The 20,870-nt window shown below is 36.0% G+C and overlaps 1 protein-coding gene across 6 annotated transcripts; it reads left to right on the plus strand.

Moving 5' to 3' along the window:
• Positions 1–445: 445 nt before the first annotated feature.
• LOC105835031 (phosphatidylinositol 3,4,5-trisphosphate 3-phosphatase and dual-specificity protein phosphatase PTEN) lies at positions 446–20,848 on the plus strand. 6 transcript variants are annotated; one of them, XM_012678027.3, is made up of 10 exons: positions 462–884; positions 1,835–2,363; positions 2,487–2,703; positions 2,911–3,040; positions 3,128–3,406; positions 3,488–3,633; positions 3,819–3,982; positions 4,078–4,359; positions 4,585–4,762; positions 17,382–20,848. In XM_012678027.3, exons 2-10 carry the CDS (start codon positions 2,187–2,189, stop codon positions 17,399–17,401), a joined length of 1,593 nt encoding a protein of 530 aa, XP_012533481.1. In that variant the 5' UTR covers positions 462–884; positions 1,835–2,186; the 3' UTR covers positions 17,402–20,848. The 6 variants fall into 6 exon arrangements, with proteins under 6 accessions (XP_012533422.1, XP_012533438.1, XP_012533481.1 ...); XM_012678010.3 differs by lacking the exon at positions 17,382–20,848 and adding an exon at positions 10,830–16,093 and having other exon boundaries at positions 466–884; XM_012677968.3 differs by lacking the exon at positions 17,382–20,848 and having other exon boundaries at positions 446–884; positions 4,585–16,091.
• The last annotated feature ends 22 nt before the right edge of the window (positions 20,849–20,870 follow it).

Raw genomic sequence — 20,870 nt, forward strand, 5'->3', positions numbered from 1 at the left:
TTGTTAGAGAAAAATATATAACACCTTGTAATTTAATATAAAACTGAGATAATAAATTATGAAGTTTATGTGCATATAAACTGTAGTGCTTGGCAACTACAAAATATTTAGATAAAGATTTTTGTATTATTTTTTAATTACGGATTATTACGGACACACCAAACAAAATTTACAATTATATATCCTTGTGAATGGCACAACTTGAATTTTTCATGGCGAAAATATCCAATATTTTTCCAATTCTTTCTGTTAATAACAAAATTCTTTTTGCTGAAAGATCCCGCGATGACGCGACCGGAGCGCGCACACCGAGCGAGAAACGCGAGAACGGGCCGCGGCTGCGTGGTCTGCGGCAGCGAGTCGAGCGAACCGTACAATACCAGTACAATACCTACCAACACACACACACACACACACACACACACACACACACACACACACACACACACAACCATACATACGTATATACACACATGCACCTGCGTCCATGCGTCCATACGTGCGTGCGCCACGGAACTAAACGAAACGGAACGGAACGAAACGGGAGAGGAGGTCGTGGCCGCCCGCGGGGGTCGAGAGGCGAGAAAGCGGAGAAAAGGCGCACACACGTATACGTTCAAACACACGCACACATACACGCGCACGCGCGCGCGCGCATACACTCGCTGTCATGGCGTTAACGTTAACGACGCGTGTCGAGCGTACTACGTGCCGTCGGCGACGCTGCCGCGAAGCGAGGTGCCGGTAATACACCGCCGTTCCGCCGCGGTGCAGCCCTCGGGTAACGTACTCGAGAACGACGGCGATCGTCATCGTCGTCGTTGTCCATCGACGACCATCTGCACGGGGGAGAGAAAGAGTAGGTGAGCGAGCGAGTGAATGAGGTAGGTAGGGGGAAGGGATAGAGAGAAAGAGGGAGAGAAAGAGAGAGAGAGAACAAGAGTGAGAGCGCAGCGCGAGCGTTGTCAGCCGTTCGTTCGGCTTCGATTCGGCGCTGAGTCCGTCGTCGTCGTCGTCGTCGAGTCCTTCGTTCTCCCTCGTCCGTGGCAGAGGTAACATACGACACGTCATCCGCGAGACCCCGGTGCACGAGGTCGCGGCCGACGACTCCACGCTATGAAACTTCTCGTCCTCCGTCAATCGCCGAGAAACGAACGCGCCGCCGCCGCCGCCGAGCGCGCGCAAGAGGAAGCGAGAGGACCGTTCCTCTCTCCACCTCTCTCTCTTTCGTAAAGAGTGCGAGCGCGCTTAACCTCTAAAAGCCTGCCTCGTCGTTCGTCTCTCGTTTCCGTCTCTCCTGCCGCGGTTCCCCGCGGACCCCCGTCGTCGTCGTCCGGCCCGTCGGTAAGCGCGGCACGGCGAAGCGAACGCGGGAAGCGCGTGAACGCGGACGTCTTCGTCACCGCATCCCATCGCGGCATCGGTAATCGGCATCGCATCGATCGACTCGATCGCGAGGGTGACGGGCAAACCCATCGTGGAGAGACCACCGAGTCGCGAACGCGAGACTCCGTATCACCCTCGTCGCCGTTGCCTTATCGCGCACGATACAGCTAGTCTCCTGCCTTCGCCGCCGCTTCCTCGCGCGACTCCAGTGTCCGTAAACGCACCGCGCGAATGTAGGTTGTGATATGCAAACAACCGAACGTTCCATTCCACGGTGCCCCCGTGATTTTTCCTGTTCCCGATTGCCGAGTCTTTCGATTTCCTTTTAGACAAAGGTAGAACTCTATTGTAAAACGTCTCTCTCTCTCTTCCTCTTTTCTCTGCTGCTACTACTGGCTGGTTAGCGAGCTAACAGTGACGATTGTGATCTTTGTGATTTTTAAAACAGGAATGTCTGTCTGAGCGGGCTAGAAATAAAGAAGTCCGCGGTGGACAATGCAGCAACCCAGAGGTCAGTGTCTTTAGTGGTAGCCGTGCAGTTACGAAGCCTGTGAAAGAGTGTATGGTGCATTCCTTGTATTCCGTGTCCTCTGCCATCGCGACCGCGTGGACAGCTTCTCCTCGAGAGCCGTACCGTCGCTTTCTACCATTGTGTGTTCCTTGATATTGCACCGGACTAATGGTGACAGTGATAATATGTCATCATAGGATGGTCTACGTTCGACTAAGAGCTAATGCCGAGCTTCACGGTGGAGAAATAGGACATGCTCGATGAAAACAATGCCTAAGTAGAGGAACACATGTTCTGGGAATTGATGGGTATATGCTTTTCCTGCAGGAGACCCACCAGCGGCAGGTTGAACAGTAAAATATCTGAGCATATCTCGGCCTCCGTAACACCTCTCCATGTTTGTCTGGAGGAACAAAGAAGACCAGAACTGGGCTCATGTGACGCCTCACAAGCTCACAAGCCTCAGGTGAGCTCCCATTTATGTTTTACTAGTTTAGAAGTATGTTATTAAGATGAATTAAAATTGAATTTGTGTGTGTGTGTGTGTGTGTATAATTTATTGTTTTTTAATTTGTAATCTTGGTAACAGGTTAAAAGAACCTTTGAAAATCAAAAAACAGAAGAAGAGATTCCCGAGGAGGTGGCGGAGAGTGATTCGATCGAAATCGAGACAGGAGAGTTAAGACAAAGCCAGCCGAGCATGGCCAATACTATCAGCAACATGAAGATGACTAATCCCATAAAAGGACTTGTTAGCAAACGCCGCAAACGTTTCACTGAAGATGGTTTTAATCTTGATCTCACATGTATCCTTATCTGATTATTTTTCGTGTGCACACATTCAAGAATTAGAAGCAATTCGATATTAGAACATTATATATTGAGCATACTTGATATTTACATTATATAATAATACAAAATATATACAATGGATATTGTTCTAGCATAATATAATATTTTAATGACATTTAACTGATACTGAATAAATTCCTTAACGAGTGTTATGACATTAGATATAAAAGCGAATCTAATAGCTATGGGTTTTCCTGCTGAGAAGCTGGAAGGAGTGTACAGAAATCACATCGATGACGTTGTTAAGCTGCTTGAATCGAAACATAAAGACCATTACAAGATTTACAATCTGTAAGTTCCCTTGAAGGGTTAACTGACATCAAAATATTTCTTTAGCAATAAATTGATTTCACATGGCATGTTACTATGATGTTACAGGTGTTCTGAAAGATCGTACGACTGTAAAAAGTTTAAGCAAAGGGTGGCCACTTACGCATTTGAAGATCACAATCCACCAAAACTTGAACAGATTAAGCCTTTTTGCGAGGACGTGCAGTCATGGCTATCCCAAGATAAAGACAATGTTGCAGCAGTTCACTGCAAGGCGGGCAAAGGTCGAACGGGTGTGATGGTATGTTGCTATCTACTTCACAGCAAACAGTTTCCCACTGCCACGGAAGCCCTTAATTATTATGGAACTAAACGGACTCACGATAGGTAAGTAAGCTACAAAACAATTGAGGATTTAGCACGTAACGATGTCGATGAGAATTATCTATGGTTTTATTGTAAATCCAGGAAAGGCGTAACAATACCATCGCAGAGAAGATATGTAGACTATTATGCAACTCTCCTTCAAGAAGGTGTCAGTTATAAACCAGTGACATTATTACTACGTAAAATACAACTGGATCCAGCCCCTATTTTCAACGGAGGTCAAGGCTGTAAGTAATTCTTACAAAAGGATTATCATGGTTAACATTCACTATTTATATTAATGCAAGAAATATAATGCGTTTTTGTTTGTAATATTTTTCTCTGGGACTTTGGATTGTTCGACATTATAAGGCTTTTGATCGTTCATATTACAGTTTATGTAATTTTCGTTCTCCACGTATTGTGTTTTCAGGTTTGCATTTTGTTATATCGGAATCCAACAAAAGGATATTTTCTGATGATTACGAGGTTCGGAAAGGTACATCCACTATATGCATACCATTACAGCACACTGTCGCTCTGACGGGAGATATACGGGTGGAATTCTACAACTATAGGCCAAAAATGAAACGAAAGGTACATATCTGTTAGATATTTGTGTCAATTTATTTGGACTAACAGATTAATAAACCGTATTTTACTGCAATTTCTCTCTTTCTCTCTCTCTCCAGGAGAAGATGTTTCATTTTTGGTTTAACACATTTTTCGTCCGTGAGAAAGCGAATTCCGACTGCGACAATGGCGAATTACACGTTGAAAGGTCGGCGAGGGCATTTAGCTGCGACGGTACGGCCATGGAGTTACCCATGGTTATGTCGCATGTGAAACCTAGAACTGGATCATTGGCAAGCCTCGGTCCCATGCCGCCCACTCTTGTTTTACGGATAGACAAGTCGGGATTGGACAATGCACACAAGGATAAAAATCACAAACTATACAGTCCAGATTTTAAAGTTAGTTTTTTTCATGTTTGCACATAAAGTATAATAGAGAAAAAGGAAAGAAGCGTACAGTGTTTAGCATTAAGTATTTTACTAGCTAGAAGCAAAATTCTAGAAGTTAACATACAGCATCAATGTTTTAATTTCGAATAATTAAATGTCTCGTTTAATCCAATAAATTTGAGTAATAAATTATTAAGACAGTGTTCGATGATTCGTGATCTCTTTTAATTGCAGGTGAGTCTATTTATGCATAGCGTGAGCGGAAACATATCGCCAGCTGTGCCAGCGACGACGAATAGAGGTGGCGATAGTGTGCAGCTGGGAATGGGCGGGCAGGAGACACCGAGCGAGTCAAGCGAGGCGGACAGCAGTGAATGTGACACCACCGGCGACGAAGACGGTTGGGAATCCGGTGAGTCCTCTGCATCCCTGGTGGTGAACCACCAACACCATCCTCTTACACACAGCAGTAGCCGTACACACGTTAGCAGTCTCCGTCCGCGATGCAGTCTCAAGGAGACCGCCAAGGGTCTGCTGTCGCGCGGCGACAAGAATCGGAACAGTAACAGGCAGGGCGTCTCCGGTGCGAACGCGAAACGTTCCTCCGCTCCGTTCGCGCGCTCGGCCACTCTCGACACGTAGTAGCTTAACAAACGCTTTCGGTACTTAAGAACGGTCGGCGATGCTTCGCACCGTAACGTGTTTCGCGCTCTCACGAAATCGCGCGTCCTGCTTTTCTTACCTGTTTTTTTTTTTCTTTACGGGCGCGTATTGGACGGCTTAGTATGTGCAAAGCGACGATTAGAATTCGGAGTAATCCGCTGTAAGATATTTTTGCAGTAATCTCCGCCCGTTACGTTGCTCTTTTTCTTTTTGCACGGTCGTTCCGTTTTTTCCTCTTTCTCATTTTCTCTCTCCTCTTTCACTTTCTCTCTTTTTCTCTCTTTCTCTTTCTCTCTCTTTCTCTTTCTCTCTCTCTCTCTCTCTCTCTCTCTCTCTCTCTCTCTCTCTCTCTCTTTTACTTTTTATATCGTGGGACCATAAACTTTTTTTTTCCGCATTGATGATTCAGATGTCTTATGATTACAGTGCTGTTAACTGTTAGGTTGTTCTTCACGCCAATAACGCTCGACAATGCCAAATTGTTATCGTAATTATGCACCAATAATTTCAAGTAAATTGTTTGAGCAAATTAATTGATACGCCACGTAGAGGCCGAATAGTAACATCAGTGTAATGTGGTTTTAATAAGAGGAAATGCACACTTTGGAAACGTCTGTGTGAGAGCAAACCAATCTTTATTATTTTAACATGATAAAATTCTAACGCGATCTATAGTGAGGAAGCATATTCTGTTTTCGTTACGATTCATGTCATTTTTTTCGAAGTTTTTCGTGTTATTAGATATGAGTGCAAATGGGATAAGCATTTACCTGTTAAATAACTTTTAAAACTTTTAAACACTTAAGATAATTAGCATGAGGAAAAAAAACCGAGGCGAATTAATATCGACAATTTATAATCCAAATACCGTTGTAGGTCATTCAATAGAAAATACTTTGTACTGTGGAAACTGATGGTAGATATTTTTCTTTCAATGTTTTTTTCAAACAAAATTACTTTAACTCGCATATTAGCTCAAATATCAAAAATAAGGAAAATTTATACAGAATCACGCATAAATTAAATTCTAATAACATTCTGCAATTTAAAATATGTTTACATGTGAAAGTTATGCTGTTTAAACAAAGCAAGTTTTTTTAACAATTCATGTATTTTATTGGAATCGTGCGTATATTTGCGCACAATTGATTTCTCCGTCCAATTAGACTTTCGGATAAATCAGCAATGTCGCAAAATGTCCAATAATAGTGCCTATAACGTAATAATTTTTAAGAAATAAAAAAATAATTTTATTTTTAACGCGTGAAATCACGAAGCAGCGTAGCACTTGCACTCATTACATTTTCTTTTGTTCCTTTCTTTAATATTTATTTACTATATCTACATTTTAAATAAGAACGGAAATATCTATATAATTTAGCGGATTTAATTGATAGCGTTCTTTTTCTGTTCAGCTAAGACTTCATTTTAATTTCTTTAAATATTTTATATTTCTCTTTAGCAGTAAGCCGAATGTAAAAAAAGAAAATTAGAAATGTAAAGTAGATAAAATTAAAAATAATTCCGTGGGCATGTTGCTTACGGTTGAGTTGCTTAAAGTAGAATTGCATAGAGAACAATCGCGAGCTTTCCCCAAAATGTGTAAATCACACATAGAGTAGACATAAAAAGGGAGAGAAGGATAACAGAATACGCGGTCAGGCTGCGAGCTATCTTAAATTTTTTGGTATTTGTACCGTGGAAACTGATGGTAGATCTTTTTCTTTCAATGTTTCTTTCAAACAAAATTACTTCACTCGCATATTAGCATAGGAATACACGCGCGCACGAACAATTTTCAGCTCGCGTACACATTTCATTCGCGTCAAAGCGTTCTAATTTGCATTCTAATGATATTGTATTCGCGTTTTGTGATTTTATAACTACATAATACATATACACATACATGTATCTATACACAATGTACATATACGAACACATATACATACACACATACATATAGAAATGTATCATGCATGCATATATACATACACATATGCATGTGTATGTCTGCATATATGTATGTATATACATATATGTACGAAGAAGTATACATATATGAAAATATCGAGAGATTGTTACAGAAAGATTTGCAAATGCAATTAATGTAATTGCAATAGATGCGTTTAATGTAATAGAAATGCGTCGAGTTTATGTACAATCTGAAAAACAGCTATCAAAATAATCATAGTACAACTCCGGTCAACAATTTATTTGCTGTTATATTTATAAACGCGGGATTAAAAGCAGAGGCAAGAAAGAACGACGGTAAAATACAGTTTTAAGAAGCGGTGTTAAAACTGATATTTTACTGAGAGTTTCCGGGCGAGTTTTCTTCGACACGCGAGTAAACCTTCGTTTATTCGTTTATCGACGACGTGGAAGTACAAATACGTAGAAATTAATATTTATATACGTCGTGGAATTAAAGTAAGCCGCGAATGCTGCTGATTACTTGATAGTGATGTTTTGTACTCGACTTGTAATAATATGACTTTCTCGAACGATAACTCGGACTTTAGATGTGAGTCCGAGACAAAGACAAATACGGGATTGCAGAGGCAGCATGAAAGAAAAGGAGAGAAAAAAGGCAAAATTTGAGTATAGATTTTAAAATCGCGAATGTTTTTCTATCGGTTATTTCTGTTTACTGCATCGAGGGAGAGTTACGCGATTTTAGATTAAGATACGTGACTATCGTTGCGTAGAATATATGTATAAAATATGAAGAAAAAAAAACGTATATTATTAGACGATTGAATACATACATACACACATATACATACACAAACATACAACATATTAGCTTCGGAATCGAACGTTTGTAGTTATTACATAATTAACTGTCGAGATATACGATTCTTCTTTCGTTATAATATCACTAGACAGATTAATTGTATATATTAGTAATTGTGTAATTCGATCAGCGATAATACACTACAGCATTGTTAGTATTACGTTAGTAGATTTTTTTTTACAAAGCTAAGACTTGTGAGGTACGGTATGATAACAGCGCGTTTACCTTTCGCACGGAGTCAGACTTTAATGATACTTGGAATATCAAAGGAAAAGAAAGAAAAAAAGTGAGAAAAAAGAGTGAGAAGGGCTTAACACGTTTCTTCATGATTTTAATAAGGCGATTATTTCTAACGGTTAGTAAAAAAAGAAATGGACCACGTTTCGTGGATACGCGTTTTGCTGTCTCTAATATATAATAAATAGAATTATATTTATTACATAATATTACGTATAAAATTGTTAGTTAAAAAAAAGATAAATGATAAAGATTTTCACGGGTGTTTTCTGTGTCCGTGTTCGTAAAAAAAAAATAGGCGAATTAGCTTGTGAAACGGCCAGGAATTCGCGAGGTTCGCGAAAAAATTTTTCGGAAAGGTGTAACCCTTCCCCCCTCCCCTCCCATACACACTCCCGAAGCTAGAATTAAGTGTTTATTGCACAATTGTGTAAATACGTAGTCGATTAATTATATCGATGTATTCTCGTAAGAACTATAATTTTGATTAATTCGATGTAACATATTGGGTGTGCTAGACTCGGCAAGTTTATTTCCTATGGTTTCTTATGGCGTCATTAATTCGGAATCGATTTTTCCTTATAAAAAAACAGAGATCCTCTCGGGAATCAAATTTCAAAGGCTTAAATAAATTGTAAAACTTTATTTATTATTTATTTTTAAGTAGACTTTACGCATCAGATTTGTAAGTTTTGGGGACCAGTTACAAATATATTTAATATTGGAAATTGAAAACTCACGTGACAAATAATGATCTCGCTTTTTAAAAAATCTTGGCGAGGAAAAATTGATTTCAAATAGTTTGAAGAATCCATAGGTAAATGTTAAGCTAGGTCCGGAACATTTTTACGAGGTCTATAGACGCGGCAACAGCTTTGACGAGTCCCTCTTTGATTTCTCTCAACACTTTTGTAGTCGTAGCATTGAGATTTGTATTTGGACTTTCCGATAAGCATGGATGTCGAATGTATTATGACGTTGACGAAGAAACAATTTATTTCTTTTTTATATTTTCTTTTGATATCGCGAACGAATAAACTAATATCGAAGCCCCGTTACGTTTTCTCCCCTCTGTCCCATTCTTTCTTTTTTATTTTATTTTAAACTCTGTTTTCTCGTATCATTTTCGTTGCATGTAAATAATTTATACAATTGCGACTACTTGAAAATATTGTTACAATGTTTGAGACATGTGTAAGATCTGTATAAGCAAGATACGTCTGTTTTAATTGTATAATAATTATTTTGTGATACTATTCGTATACTTATATATATATATTATCATTATTAGTATCGTTGTTATATCATTATTATTAGTACTATTAATATGTTATATTAGAACGCTACTGCTACACACACACACACACACACACACACACACACACACACACACACACACACACACACACAAAATACATATGTCGCTATTTTCTCCAATCAACCACGATTCGCGAGAACGTCTTTACAATTATTACTTAACATAATTGAGATGTTAACAATTTTTCATAGTCCTGCTATGTTTACGAATGTACTACTACGTTTACGAATGTACTTCTGTAATTCGATACTTTTAAGGATAAGATTATATATATGCATATATATACATTATATACGAGTACGTGGTACTATACATTTTGTAACATTTTCTATTTGCAGCGCCTATTTCTGTAGAGAAACATACATGTTACTTTTTTCAATTCTCTCCAATGTTTTTTCTTTACATTTTCAACCATTTCTCTTTTCTCTTTCTTTTTCCTCTTCGAAAGGTTTGTTTGCGACATCCTTAATTGCAATGATATTCTCAATGCTTGATGCCCTCCAACTCCTCGAGAAGATCGAAGTGTATTATAATATACATTCAAAGTCGGATACACTAGATTAATTCTATAAAGGCTTGCGTTTTATCTATTGCACTGAATGTTCATCCGCTTTTACATCTAGTAGAAATATTACATCTTGATTCACATATCACAATCTTGAAAAATGACTGGCGAACAAAACTCAATTTTTAAATTTTGCTTGCAAAATTTTTATTTTCTGCAGATTAATATAATTTAAAAGTTTTTACATTGAATTGAAAGTTTGACTTGACAAGAGATTACATTGTGCTAGTTTATAAATTCTCTCTAATACTCTATTCTTTAATTCTCTATATAATCTAACATTTAAAATCGCGACATTCTTCTTTCAAGTGCTCTTTACGTATTCACTCATTCTTATATTTACGTTACCCATTAGAACACTATCACATTGTACAAACGATATTGTTTTGTAAAACAGGAAATATTTTGTGTCTCTACACTGCACTGTTCTCGATTTAATGCATCGTTATTGTTTCTGCATTAATATGTTTATTGCATGTCTCGTCGGAATGTATACTGTTACAGGTCGCTATCATCAATTTTTGTTACGTAATATCAGTGTATCGTGTTGTTCGATTTTTTAAGAACATTATAATGTTTCTCAAAGTGAAGGTGAGGGTAGGAGTGACTAATCGATTTGATAGACATAATTTTTCTTTGTCAATCCGCACATAATTCATAGAATTATCGCATCGTTCGGTTGTATTCATTTGTACTCTTGTATACATGAGAGATAAATCTCGAGTTTTTAATAACAGTGAATTTCGATAAGTTTTGCAATCTGAGCGAAAAAATTTGATGAAATCAGAGCGGAAGAAGCACTTTGCCCTCCACCGTCTCGTTCTTTATATGTAAAAACCGTTAACCCATTGTGACCATTGACTGACCGATTGTGTCTCTCTGTATCTGTTCACCCTTAGTGGACTTGGACCAGCGCGTCGGCCGGTATCGTCTTCTGTCGGATGGAGGGATGATAGATCTTTTGTGAGCCCATCGCCAATCACCCTTAATCATCCTTCGACTTCATTAATATTTAATAAATTTTCAGACACACACATATATACACACACACACGACACGACATATACATTGACACACGGACGCGGACGTTGTGCTGCATGTCACGAAACATCTTACCGCGTCGAAAAAACTCCACATTTACGTTTAAGCTTTTGTACTTGAGTTAGTATCCTTTTTAGGACCCGAGAGAACAAGCCAATGTGATTTTTTTCTATATAAAGAAGGAAAAGAAAAAAAGATATATCGAGACTAATCGCTTTCTTGCCGTTACGATTCGACGTTGATGATGATTTTACACGATTTACACACGCGACAGAGAAGCGTAGAGATTAGGCTTGCGAATGATTATTGTTAAGAATGAATGTGGGATATGAGAAAGAGACAGAGAGAGAGAGAGAGAGAGAGAAGAATGAGCGCGAGAAGAGGACCGAGTGATTGGGATGAAAGTATTTATTATCCGTAAGAACCTAATCAAAATTAACGTATTTACAGATTTACTAACGATGTACGGTTTATATTAAGCACATTTTACTTTGGCTCTTTTCTTCTCTTTTTGTTTTTCTGTAAGCGATACCGTTCAACTCACATCATTCTGCATGGCATACATTTTTTTTTTCATATGGCAAACACATAGACAATTTTTGTCATGTTCGAACAAGAATCCATTTTCATTTATTCCGAACGTTTCTGAGAAAAAGAATAGTTTGTTGGAAAATATTCTACAATTATACGAAACGTTTCACGCGTAAGAGGAACAGCGAATTATGCTATCTTATGCACATTGTTATTTTAAATACTTATTATAAAAATATGCATACAGATTTTTAATCGAATTTGTGTCGAAAATTGTCTATGCATGCAAAAGCTTAGGGAATTGGCGAAATTTCTCTAAATGGAATTTTCAATGCTAAACATTTGTCATAAGTGAGCTTGTAAATTCTTGAATACTAAATTCGATGACGGGCCCGTTTTCGTAACTATTTTTGTCTAAATGAGAAATGAAAAAAAGATTACTATAGACTTCTCTAAGCATTCAAATATTCGAAGGCATTACTTCATGAATCTGTGCTACTTTGTGTACTACTTGTTGAACGAAGCAAAAAAATGCGAGAATACAGAACTTCCAAGCTCAATATATTAACTTTGTACGTACTTTGTAGTTTATCTTTCTTTTTCTTTTTGCTTGCGAACCTGTGATTAATAATGATTTTCCTGAGTTAAAAAAAAGAACAAGTATACAGCCAAATTTCAAAATGACGACAAATATAGAAACATTGTGTCCGTTAGGTAGAGGAAGTACGGTCGAAAACAAATAAACGGGCTATATATACATATATGGCGTAGCGGAAGTGCATGTTTATATGAACTATATATATATGGACTGAGATGGAAGAAAAGAAAATGAGAAAATAATGCTGTAAAAAAACGAATATTTTCATAAGAATAAATATCGTAAGTCAATAATAATAACGTCTAGAGAGAATATTGTATGGAATGCAATCGCCATCGTGATTTCTTCGCAGAGAGATTCTCATCCGTATATATCCTTGCGAGTCTCTCGCGATTCGTACGCTTGCAACAATCGAGCAAGATTCGCAGGGGATTTGTTGTGCTGATAGAGCTCAATATTGACTGGTGTATAACGCGCGTTTAAGAGATCGAAAATCTTTGATTTTCATTAACGCAGGATGCTCCAAATTCATCGCACTTCATTTGTGATTGCTCCGGCGAATTTAGGCTCGATCTTTACTCAGAAAAAAGTTTAAGAGTAAGTAAAATAATGTTTCTTTAAAATCAGCTTAGAAATAATTTTATCGTTCATTCTTCTCTCGAGGATTAATTTGTCGCAATTACTTTTTAATAATTATATATTTTTTTAAATTCGTATTAAACAAGACATTCTAAATTTGGGAACTTGTAGTTGAGAGAATCGTGATATTTTAAAGATATTCTGTACATTTTCATGAAATAAAAAAATAGAAAAGCACATTATTTTACTTAACATCTTTCGATTGTTATAGAAGGGTAAAAGGTGATCGATTTCTCGAATTCTCTCCTCATTTTGTGTGCGATATCCTTTTGACGTAAATTTACAGCACGGATTTGTCGTGCGCAAAAAGTGTACAAAGAGAAAAAAAAAAATATATATATATTCATTATCCTTCAAATATTCTTTCCACTTAATATTCAGCACTAATTCAGCATACGAAAGTGCTTAATAAGTATGTAGATATGTGCAAAGATTTCCCATCGTTGGATTCTTCGTGGATGTCTTTGCGCGTATAATAAGTTCATACAGAAAGCTTACGCCGCCATCCTGAACTTCTTTCCGGTGCGATCCTTGGTTCGTTGCATTATTTTGTGTTGCATCGATAGATGCAATTCTAATAACGCGCGTACAGTTAGGACTATATTCTAACATACTATGAAACACACTGCGAAACCACCTGCCATGTCTCAGAAAAAAATGTTACTACACCCCTTTACGAATGCTGACTTTAATAAAGTCTTCTTCTGAGAATTATGTGTACGTGTGCGTGTATGTGAGGTATATATCTGGCATCTTTCACATCTTTTATATATATTATATTAAGTAAAACAAAATACATATATTTTACACATACAAATACACACACACACACACATCTGTCCAGATTCGTGGTATACATTTAAAAACCGCGACTCGTTGCATAATCTCCGAAGGACATCGTTCGCGGGCGAACGCAATCGGCAAACGCTCGACAATATAGTTGACTTTTTCGATTAATAAAATGTACAGACCAATCTCTCTCTTACGACCATTGTCAGGGAAAATGTTGTTTGCACGGTTATTTACTGTAAGTACGTAAGTACTGTAAGTACAGTAAACGGTAATTCATTGTAAGTTTTTCACATGACATGTTTTATATTCTTCTTCTTTTACAAATATGTGAATTTATAGAAAGGTGATTACGGCAGAGTTAATGTAATTTAATTTTTGTTCTTGAACTGTTTAATTTATAACGATTGATCGATTATTTTCTAAATTATTTTCAGCGATATTTAAGATAACCAATGTTATCATGCAACTTGGACATGTTCTTCAAACATAATATATTTGTTCTCTTGCAACAATGACATTGATTATTTTGATTCCAATGTCGATGAATATATTAATTATTAATTAGTATTTGTGACAAAATGTTATTGAATTTTAAAGATGTTAATAATCATATAATATTCAGTTAATTATCAGTAAATTTCCACTGATATAGATCTTTCGCTAATTTCGAAGGTTCTCGGATTTTTCCTTGGAGCAGCCTTTCGTAAAACGATGACGCCAATGTTCCTACACGTAGCATAAAACAAAACTGTAAATCAAAAGCTGCGATTTAATCGAGTCGTTACGATTCTAACAGGGTGGTCCATTAGAAATGTAATATACCCGTAAACATAATATAATATACTTTATATATAAACACAATATACTTTGGATTTGAAGACACAAATGGAAATGTCCAGGACAAAGAGCCTTCCGCGCTACCATTTCTTCAAAATAAAAATTAATATTTGCGACAATAATAAAATACATTGTCGTAAAAGTTTTTTTATTACTGCTTTATAAACGTCTAGATTTCTCATTTAAGCTCACGTCCATATTTCTGATATCATTCGGATGAAAAAATTGCGAAAAGTTTTCTTGTATTCTAAACTCCTTAGATTTTATCTTCGACATTCTTTCGGTGCATTTTCGAATGGAAGTACCTAGATATAGTTTTTCTAAGGGACCACTCACGTCAGTCAATCATCATTATTTATTAATCGAAAAACGAAACACATTTGAAAGAATTCATTTTCATTGCGAAACACAAGGAGGGAATAAATGAGAATTGAAATATCTCCCGTTTGTGCCATTGATAGCGAAGCCGACGAGGAGAGAATCAACGAAGCCATTTTTTTTCAACATAACAAACCAATTTCGTTGTACAAAAGTGCGTGTGAGAAAAACAGGGCGTTCCGATTACCTTGCTATATACCTGCGTACCAGTGATTGTTGCGTTTAAATAAATCTAAAGAGCGAACTCTCAATACTCGTGCAAAGCGAGGAAAACCCAAGTTTTCCCTTCCGTTGATCGGCATACACATGCGAGTCGCGATAAAAGCGGCGCGAGAAACTTATTTTTAACACTGGCGAACGATTTAGGACCGATATTAAATCTAAAACAGCATGTGAATTTTATACGCGGTATATTAACAATCGATTTTTATTATTTCTACTGTTGCACGTATGATGAACTTTATGACGATTGCCACAAAATTAACATTATTGTCGATTTATGACCTAGATTAAAAGGCGGTCCAGAAAAAGAATAACATAATAGTGATGTAATTTTTGAATTAATCAGAATTTGAAGCTAGAAATTTCTTATTGTATCTCGTATAGTGGAGATTAAATTATTATATATGAATTTTATAAAGAAAAATTTTTTACATTTTATTAATCAAAAGATGTTAGAACTTGCTGTCTACTTAAAATTTTATATATAATACATTAAACACTCTAATTTACGCACATATACTTTTAAAAAATTGTATAAAAGCCATTAATGTTAAGTTACAATTTTCTATATTTTTTTATGAGACAATTTGCTTACCTACATTTAAATTAAAATAGTCGCTTTATTTTCAAAGAGTACATTTCTTTTCCTAATCTCCAATTTTTTTGGATCGCCTTGTATAACAATTCATAAACGCGACGGACAAATTTTTTTTTATTTCGTTACACGAATGTGTCTACTCGACACTCGATCTTTTTTCATCTACACGAAAAAAAATGTATTTTTGTACTTTTTCCTTATTGTTAAATTGGATGCAGGTATGTATGCCGTACCTCTCGATGCGTATAAGTATATAGGATCTCATATTATATTATATATGAATATTAATTAACGATTACGCGCGATTACTCATCACTTATCATTTAGAGTGAAACAAAATATGGATTAGAGATCGATTTAGAGCGCGCGGAGCGATCCGATAATAAGGTATGTTTAATTCGCCGATTTTTTATATCGCACCAGTCTCGGTGTCGACGAGAGTAAAAATTTTGTCATAAAATTGTGAATATATACATACGTTAGTTACTGACAAATAAATGTTACACGATGCAGTTTGTGTAAGAATATCTCTGTTCGTGTTCTTTCGATACAAGCCGCATCTTTCTTCCGATTTTTACTTTCTCCGATAAGTAAATATTGTACATTACGAAGGAATACTAATCGAAAGCTGCAAATTTATACCGTTGATCATTTCCAGAATTTATAAAGAAATTAAAGCGCGCGCACAAAACTAGAGTTATATTTTATCATGTTTATGGATATATATATATATATATATATATATATATATATATATATATATGTCTGCGTCTGTATAAGCCTGTCCTTTGTCCGAGAAAACATGTTCGATATAACTTGTATTGATATTCCTGCCTTAACAACCCCATTGCGACCGCAAGCATTGACACTAATATCTATTAGTTGTCGGATCGAACTCTGCAATGAATGTAATAAAGGCATATGATTAAATCTCTTATCATTCTTGCGAAATAAAATAATTGTATAATTCACTTCAAGAGCGAGTCTCGAACTTACGAATCTAAGAATGAATAATGTAAGATCTTATTACTTTTTTTTGCAATCAGCTTCATTGCCAGGGTAAGTTCAAGCGCAGAGAAGAATTTTTCCATCGAAAGTTCATATTTTATGCAGATAAAATGCATAATAAAGTCTTACTCTTTTGTGTAATTTTCCTCGAACTCGACGCATTTTATTATGTTTATGCCTTGATTAAGAAAGACTTGTTAAAGTCGTCATTCTATAGGTTATATATATATATTTGTTGTCTTAAATATATAATTTTTATTAAATTAACCAAGTATAATTTAACCAAACTTTACACTTTTTACTAGCTTTTTATACTCACTTATTTGTTAAATTTAGACATTATATTTGTCTATAAAAAAGAAGTATAATATAGTCTGTATTGAGTGCGCACTACATTGCTACTTGTGGTTCCTATATAGATAGGAACAATCCGATAAAACTCTGATTCTTGGATATTTTTACGTTAAAAGTTACCGATCTTAACAACGAAATACCATTGCAATTTAAATATTTCTTAAGCGTAAAAAGTGTAAAGAAATTAGAAAAAATGTGTTGAGATCTGAGGAACGGAGGAATAATGTGAGCTTTTTACATCCTCGAACATAAATGTGCGTGTAGAAAGATCCGTTTGTCTTTTTTTCTCTTTTTTTTTTTGCTTGTCCTCGCTTCTTCATAAATGGCATTAGTTCGCCCGGTCCCTCCTATCCACTCGCCCATGAGTATCCGTAACTGTTGATTGACCCAGAAATTTTACGATATCTCGACATCCGCGACTTTTTCCACGACTGACGATAGGTCTGCTTGCAGGGGAGTCGACATATTTGTGACTGTTGAGACTTGACTGATGATGGCGGGGCCGATTGGGGCTAAACCCTGTGACGATCAACCTGACCGCTGAAAACCTCGCACCGCTTGATTACCGAATCGAATTGTGTGTGCGAATAGATGAAACGACCACCATCGCCATCCCGTGCCTGCCACACCACGCATGCATACACACCCTGCCCGCCATCCCCCGCCCTACAAAAAACTCTTCTTAGTATACACACGCTGATGCTTCACGAAAGAAAAGAGTAGTTACGTTATCATTTAGAATTAATTAATTTAACATATTGTCGTGTGTCGCATCGTGCGCATCATCAGTACACGCTTTTATATAAAAGAAATAAAGCGCCAGTTGTTTTTTTTTTTTTAATTCCGATTGTCAGGAGAATTTACTTGTCGAGTAGATGAATGGCGACGATCTATTAAATAGCGAATAAATAATTTTGTATAAACGCAAATGTATTTATGAAATAATGTATTATCACCAAGTCGCGACAGGGTATTATTCGGATCGAAGTCGAGCTCCAGGCCCAGTGGTCGCTGCGTCAAGTAGACTAATCCTTGATTGCACCAAGTAGATAGAGACTCTTTTACGAAAATTATAAGACATTGTTCGCTCAAAGTTTTTTATTTAGTGAAAACAAAATTACGATGAAGTAGCAAAACAAGGATTGCGGAAAAACAATTTTAAAAGAAGTAGCTTTTAGGAGCATGCTTTGAATTTACTACACGGAGAGGCGCTTGGTTTCTTCTGTGTAAAAGCTGTTCACATTAATGCTAGTTAGAAATCTTTTTATTAAAAAAAGAAAACGAATATTCAGGAAAAAACATTTTCGTTTCGGTCAAACGCGCGTTTTGCTGTTCGGAAATGGATCGATTTCGTGTACAAGTCGAGTGAGAGCTCCGAGTATAAAGTACTCTCACAAAGTACACACTCGAGAACGAAGAATCCTTAAAACACGCTGTGACGCGCATAAATGAGATGTAAATTGAGAGTTTCTCTTTTTTTTTTTATTTATTTATTCATTCTCCGAGGAGAGCAATAACGATATTCGCGTCTCTTACGCGAATAACTTATTTATTATCTTTTTCCGACATGTTTTATTCGTATATAATATACGTATGCAAGCGTTTTTTTTTTCTTTTCTAGTGTCTCTTTGACGCGATGGACGATTCATTTCGACGACGTAGATATCCGATTTGTCGTAAACATTGTGTATTCGCGCGCTGATATTACTACTCTAAGTTCGCTTTATATATATATATATATGTATTTTTTTTTTCGTTATCAAAATCGAAATTCATTAGTTTAATATGTACTTTTGTTCTTTTTTTTTATTACCGATTTAAAGCAGGATATCAGTTATTAATATGATATATCAACAATTATTCGATAAAAATGCAGTTAATTTGTTCAATTGTCTATAGTGGTCATCTACTATTTTTAATTTAATCGCGTGATGATTAAAGTGATGAGAAGAGGGGCAAGAAAACATGATGACTGATTGTTGACGTATGCGATTGGTGTTTAGCATCGAAATACAATCGTTTCTAAGAAAAAATAGACTTTGTTATCTATTATTATTATTATTATTATTATTATTATTATTATTATTATTATTATTATTATTATTATTATATCAATTGGATCGTTTATGTATTTTATTTATGATCATGTTGTACCAAGGTTTTTAATACTCTATTCCGATTTTTTTTTGTATTATGCCATCGTTTAGGAGGAGGATTAACAACGAGAAAGTTAGAGAATTAAAGCGTTGCGTTTAAAACCGCATTACGAGAGAATTGGTATGTAAGATCCAAGCTATAGCTGAAGTTACGAATAGACGATTTTTACGTTTAGATTGATAAGGCTAAGCAATAAACAAGTAAATATCGTTTGATTTACTTTTGCGCGCGTTTAGTATTTAATTAAACAAAAAAAAAGGAAAAATGGAAAAGAAAAAGAAAAAAGCGATACCTTCTGTTGTAGTAGAATAAATCGATATCTCGCATGTATTCCGCAATAGGAGCTTAAGTTTTGTCGCTAACGATATACAGATATTCTGGCATGCAGATACGATCTCTGTGAACATCATCAATACAGTCCGCTCTTCATAAATTAAAAAACGAACCATATATGTGTGTATTCATTATACACACGCTTTACGTAAAAAGAATATTCGAACGGACTTTGCGAAACTTTTTGCCTCCTCAGATAGATTTCATTTTTCACTTACCGGAAGCTTTACTGGGACCAATAAAACTACCTTGTAAGTTGCGTATTTCTTTCTTCTTTGCCGATGGCGATCTTAATTTTAAGAGTTCTATATATTTATGGTATATATTATAAATTAATTACTCGACTCAGCCTATAGAGTACAAAATGCGTGACTTGATCTCAGATTTAAATAGAAAATTAATTATTTTTCTCTGCCTTTCTAAACGCGAGCGCAGCGTTAATTTTTTGATAAACTACTATCATTGAAAGTACTTGAAGAATCATGTTAACAAAGGACAGGTTTTACATTAAAAAAAAAAAAAAAAAAAAAAAGAAACTAGAAATTAATCGCACATCTATTTATCAATTATTGATTTTTATTAAATATACGCGATAGTGACACTTGAAAATTTTCGTCATCATCTGTGTGGGTAATAGCGATTCGTAACTTTGAATAAATCGTATCCAATATTAAGGCTGCGTCACCCGAGTGCTCTTGAGTATCATTTTATCCTTGTCTCACATTCAACGAACAACAGTGATAGAATGATACTCGAGAGCACTCAGGTGATGTTTTCAAACGCAGCCCAAGTGTTGCTTTATGCGGAAAGCATTTATTTTACCCGGACTACGACAGAAGAATTAAAACATTTTAAACAGATAAAAATACATGAGAATAAAACCTTCGAAAGCATGCCATAATAAGTACGAACGTCATAATATTCATTTCTTTCTCAAGAATTTTTCTATTTTTGTAACGCGTAACTCGGTGATATTTTGAACTAATGAGAACTAATGAGTGCGCGTCTTTCTTTATTCTCTCGAGGACATATTCTTTGCTATTAAATAATTCATTAATCTACTTTACGCGTAAGACCCAATTACAATTTTTCGCTTCCGCAACACAACGAAATGTTTTATTTTTTATATATGTATGTATATTTGTTCCTAGTGCGATTTATAACGCAATTAGATGCGACCTAGTTAAAATTTCATCGAATTTGGATTTTACGTGATCTTTTTAGCGTTTTATTTTAACAGCCTTCCCTCTCCCTTTAAGCTGCGACTCTGGCAGTCCAATTTATCGTTAATAATTTAAAGATAGAGGCAATACTATATACTATCCGCAGATAGTTAAGTTACATATAATAATGCGTTCAAATGACAAATTGCGTTTTTTACAATGTACCTTGCAATAACAGTAAGTTTGATATTAAAACAATATGCTTTTTATTCTTATTTTTTTATCCCTT

This window comes from Monomorium pharaonis, chromosome 5 (assembly GCF_013373865.1).
Source record: "Monomorium pharaonis isolate MP-MQ-018 chromosome 5, ASM1337386v2, whole genome shotgun sequence".
NCBI classification, from domain to species: Eukaryota; Metazoa; Arthropoda; class Insecta; order Hymenoptera; family Formicidae; genus Monomorium; species Monomorium pharaonis.